General features: G+C 36.0%; 1 protein-coding gene across 1 annotated transcript in view; it reads right to left on the bottom strand.

Moving 5' to 3' along the window:
* Nucleotides 1-1,771: 1,771 nt before the first annotated feature.
* Nucleotides 1,772-5,580, bottom strand: part of anks1ab (ankyrin repeat and sterile alpha motif domain containing 1Ab) — a gene marked incomplete at its 5' end in the record, with an annotated part of 42,196 nt that continues 38,387 nt past the window's right edge. The window contains 1 exon segment of the mRNA XM_014009540.1: nucleotides 1,772-2,947. Coding sequence (XP_013864994.1) covers nucleotides 2,827-2,947 — 121 coding nt within the window.

Genomic DNA, 5,580 nt, shown 5'->3' with positions numbered 1-5,580 from the left:
CATCCGGCCCGCGAGTGACCAAAGTTTGGCCTGCCAATCGGTTCATTCATCTCTCAAGCCCAAACCCCCGGTTTTCTACTTTGTTGCTGTAAGTTCTTTTAGTTCAGCAGAGACATGTTTGGTGTCTACAGAAACATCAGAATCTCAGCTGGAAGCTGGTAAAAACTATTTCTATGAACACTCAAGACAGTTAAAACTACAAGCAGTTGAAGATAAAAACTTATGAAAGTGAAAATAAAATTAGTTTAAAAATTTGGCAAATCAGAGACGTCAAAATAATATTTGTGTTAAAGGAGGCACAATGTTGATATTTAGTTATCACTACTTTTATAGGATTCTATATGTTATATTCATGATCAAATACAGCAAAATAAACTATTTCAAAGGTAACAGATCTTTGTAATATTTGGTTTATTTACATAATGACTTGACTGCTGGATGTTCGGCCCCTCAGCTGCTGACCTGCAGTTACTGTGGCCCCCCGGAGCAGTTTAGTTGAATATCCCTGGTTTAAACATTTGGGATGTTTACTGTGTTCCATCATGAATAAATGATGGGTTTATGAACTTTGCAAATCATTGCATTTTATTGTTATTTACACAACCTTCAAGTCTTTCAGTGAATTATGGTTGTAGAAACATGTATAAAGAAATAATGCTACGATTCTGTACATAATATATTAAGCTTTACTATGTAGCTGGGTGTCTGGTGAATGTTCATGCATCATTTTTTACCAAAGACATTATACACTTTTTTATTCATCTCTTTTCTTTATTTGCACCTTTAATCATAAACCAAAAATATATAGTTTCCTCCTGTTGTTGATATTAGAGGGGAGTGTGGTTCTAAACAGTGCTATATTTGAAAACAAATGGCAAAAGTGAATCATTGTCATATTTCATACAGCCATTAAAACAACACAGATTACAGAGCAAACAAATGAAAATACAGGTGAAAAATTTTTCTACTCWGAAAATCAGAGGATTTATTTGAAATGAGCTGAGTGAAATCAAAATGTCCTTTATTAGATCTTTTGTTTTAAAAAAAAGTGTTTTCTAGTATTTGTTCTTGTTGGTATAATAATTAAAAAGGTTCAGATGTATATTAATGTTTTATATTAACATTTACGTTGGAGTGAAAAACCATTTGTTTATTCACATAAGCTTTTTATTTTTTTGTTAATATGTCAAAACAAGGTGAGCATGATGTTTTCTCCCTTTTGTGAAGAAAAAAATCATAAAAAGTTTTGTTAATTTCAAATAAGCTTTAATTTTGGGTGTAAAATATTTAGTTTTATTAGTTTGTCTTGTTTTTTTTTTGTGTTCTTTATAACTTGGAGTTCAAATCAAGATAAATAAAAAAACTGTTTTTGGAAGCAGCTGACAGTCATAAATATAAACAAGTGTCAATTATATATTAAATGTATTTACAAGTCAAATTGATCTGATTTGTGTTTTTTGTTTTTCAGTTTAAAATTTGTGATTTTTAAACGTTTCAACGCAAACTTCATATTAAATTTCCTGTTGCAAAAAGCAACAATAACCCAAACATGTTTATAACCTGCAGTTCAGTTCAAATATTTTTTTCATCTAACTGAGTCAAAATAACTTTTTAGGCTAAAGTAATTTGAATCTAGTTATTTTAATAAGTTGTGTTACATTAATGGGCTACAACATGCAAAAATAAAATAAAAATAACACGGGCAATGCTTTAATTTTCAGGGCCTTTGTTCCTAAGCAGCAGTTCAGAAAACCTCAAAAACATTTTTTTTTTTGTTTTAGAGAAAATAGATAAACTGCTACAACTGAAAGGCTTTTTTTTAACCAGTTTCCTAAATTACACCTCAAATGTTTCATTTTAGGTACTCAAAAATACATATTTTAATCGTTTTTAGAACAGCACAAGAAAAACAGTCATATTGTGATAAAAATATAATGAAATTACTCCTTTAACTCAAGTCTTTTCCTGGTACTTTACTTTAGAAGAGCTTCATAAACAGGCTGAAAATCCCTTTCTTTAATTTGATTCTTCTTTTTTGGGGGGTGTTCTTTGAGAATGAGAGCAAAACTCGTGTTGTTTTCCAGAGATCAGCGAGCGCTCAGCTCTGCAAACTTGAACGTAATAAAGTCGAGGGAAAGGAACAAACTGGGCTAATCGTTTGTTTAGCTTAGACGCTGCGCCACCCACTAATCTCTGCAGCGGGGGCAAACAACGAAAGCACAATCGTATAATAATTACCATCTTGTAATGTCACTTTTGATTTCAAACAGCTGGTGCAACGGGCCTGTTTTTGACTGCTCAGCCAAGTAAAGAAAATCAATTTTGACAACAGACTTGAGAGGGATTTGTTTGGTCTTTGTATTATTTAATGTCATTAATATAATATTGCTTTGAAATTTGAAAGTTTCACATTTTTCTTTTTTTCCCAACGACAAACCGCACTCTGTCCACCAAGGAAAAAGCTGGTACAGTTTGTTTTTCTACCCCTCTACATTTTATTACCCTTTAACAATTCTGTGCCTCTCTCCTCAGTAGACCTGAATCAATAGAAATGCTCATTAATGGACTGTTTTATTACAGGTCTTACAGTTCCTGCATGACAACATCAGTAAGTCACATGAAGGCCGGGAAATAGACTTGGCTTTTCTGATTGACCTTTCTTGAAACAGGAGTGATATACGGGTCCTGTTYGGTCGGTGACCTGGCACCACGAGTTACCTTTTGGCGGTGAGAGTGGATTCATCTCCGGAGCCGTGGAGGAGACACAGGAGTCAGATTGAAATGTCAGAGCAGCACGTCGCTCGAGCTTACTGTTTTTATTTTATTTTATTTTTTTTCTTTTGTCTTCTGCTTTTGCGTACTAACTAGACACACGCAAACACACTCGCATCGGCCGCTCCCCGCCAACTCACAGCTTGGTATCCGGAAACTTGAACGCCGGGGCGAGCTACACAAGGAGAATACGAATGTTAAAATAATTTTTAAAAAAATAAAATAAATTCCCTGTACATGCACAGCCATAACATGCCACCAAAAAACTTGCTTTAAATAGCTGCTGTTCATTTTCTTTTTTCTTTTTTTTTTCAATATATTATGCATCCAAACTAGAGCAGGTGGTCCTGGTGACACACAAAATGGAGGAACATGTGTGACAAAATGTGAGGACGATGGTGGAATGGAGGGATGAGGATGAATCGTGGAATTAGCGCGTAAACAGAGAGGAAACAGAAAAAAAAGGGGGGGTTGGGGCAGATGGGTGAGAGGAGACGAGACGCTGCCACGGTACATACAGAGGCTGCTCAGGCCGAATGCATCAGAGGGGACAAAAGACACGCACACAAAAGAAAATAACACTGCCAACATGCATCATCAAGTGGAAGCTAACAGAGAACGGAGTGGCGATGACACAGCCACGCACAGCAGCGACATCTAAACAGTCTCCAGACATGGGGGGGGGTCTTTGGAAAGCAGCTTAGGCCCCCTCGCACACAAACAAAGGACGGCATCCAGGACAGTCCAAACCTCCACCAGGACAAACAGATAAAAAAAGCAACACAACACACACAGCAGGTAGTGCACGAGAGAGAGAACCCAGATGTGTATGTGTCGACTCCACAACAAGCATCTCTGTATCACAGTGCAGGAGGAAAATACTTCATAATATATATAAAAAATTATAATAATCTGTTCACAACAACATGACACACAAAAAAAAAACAATTTAAATTTGGCTCTTTCACTGAGGAGGAGTTTCTCGTTCTTTCTCCTGTGTCGTACTTTGTGTGGACTGTGCCTAAATCTAAGTTGGTGCGGAAACAGACGCCGATGTCATCATGCTACGTAGGGAAGTGTGCACCAAATTGTGCCAGGGGGCTCATTATTACAAGTAAGAGAAATAACGCGGAAGTGTAGATTACAAAAGTAAGTAAAACGTAAAACTACTGCGTCTATACGCCTGTTTTTTGTTCTTTTTTTTTCTTCCCCGTGTCGTTTTGCTTCCGGTTATAGTAAAGTCGGATTACCTACGATCAGCTCGGAATCGTTCTGTCGCGAAGTGTTTCAGTTTCGCCCCCTTCTATCAAAAAGTATCACAAAAAAGCTAAAATATTCCGTTTGCACTTTAGGAAAACAAGGTTTTAAAAGGGATAGTGCTATTTTTTTCTTTTCTTTTTTTTTAACACAGTGCTTTTTGTTTGTTTTTAACGGACAAAAAAGAAGATTTGCAGGCTCTTGGTGCTACCATTGAYGCTGACAGGCACTGGGCAGTACAAGGCCAGAGCAACCATCATCAAACCAACATCTCTTCAACCACAGTCAGTTCAATACACCCCCAAAAAAAATCTGATTATTTTTTTTTTTGGTTTCCTTTCAGTCTTTTTAAAACAGGTTGGAGGCGTGCAGTTGGTGGGGCAAGTGGGATTTCAGTGGATCRTACAGATAAACGTAATATCGTAAGGCTGTCGTCCTTGATTACGTGTAGGAAAGTGGTCCTCAAGCGAGGCTCCAGTTCTCGGTCTGCTTTGAGTTTTGGACATCAGCGATAGATCTGTGACCGATTCCARTGTGGGTTCACTATAAGTACTGTACAAATGAGTTTTAAAAAAATGTTGTTTTGCTGCACGCTGCTGTTTTTGTCTTTCATTGACTCATAATCCATCTTGCATCCCTTGCCAGCAAAGCAGCCTCCTCATAGTGCCTCACAGTGGTAGATGCCTGGTAAGGCAGGATAGGCTACAAATGGAGAAAGAAAAATAAATAAATCATAACTGTCTTCAAGGAAAAACAAATAAAATTAGGTAAATTAAAAATAYGTCAACACAAATCACAGCTGTACAGATCTTCAGTTTGTCTGATACCAAATGGACCATTTAAAGAAAAAAGGTCAACAATTTAGGCAACAAACGTTCACCTTCTYGCAGAGAACAAATATAATTAATTCACACACTGTATGTGCAGAAAGTATGAAAATATCACCAATAAAATTTAAACTTTTCAGCACATGATCTAAATTTTACAAWTTTTCTTTTATTTTATACAAAACTTCTGTTTTCTTTTTTGTAATTAATTCGCGCAACCATTGTCATTCCACAGACTATATATTTACAAATTACACAAGACGTCATCTCACATAAGTCAAACTAAATAACCAGATTTTGCTTATTTTATTTGTTTCTGTTTCCATTATGCTCACAGCTCTGCATAACCTCAAGACCAAGTTTAATTTCTTCAAAACAAGAATCAAAAACAGCTTTTCGGTTTCTTTTTTGAAAAAATATATTTTGATTATTATCAGACTAAGAGTGGTACATTTAGTCAGCATTTTATTTCTTTATGTTGTTTATTAACTTGTGGCTTACCACAGATTGTTAATTATTTAATCTGCATGCACAAAATTAAAATATGAAATACATATTTATTAGGGGTGCAACAATACATGTATCTGTATCGAACCGTTCAATCCACACTATGTATCAAACTATACAGATGTTTGTAATGTTTTTTACTTGTCTTCTGAAGATGCTCTGTGTTGAAGGATCAGTGGATCTGTGTTCGACTACTCCACCTAGGCTGCATTTATGA

The sequence above is a fragment of the Austrofundulus limnaeus genome, unplaced genomic scaffold, assembly GCF_001266775.1.
Source record: "Austrofundulus limnaeus strain Quisiro unplaced genomic scaffold, Austrofundulus_limnaeus-1.0 Scaffold59, whole genome shotgun sequence".
NCBI classification, from domain to species: Eukaryota; Metazoa; Chordata; class Actinopteri; order Cyprinodontiformes; family Rivulidae; genus Austrofundulus; species Austrofundulus limnaeus.
This window is presented reverse-complemented; position numbering and strand designations above follow the sequence as displayed.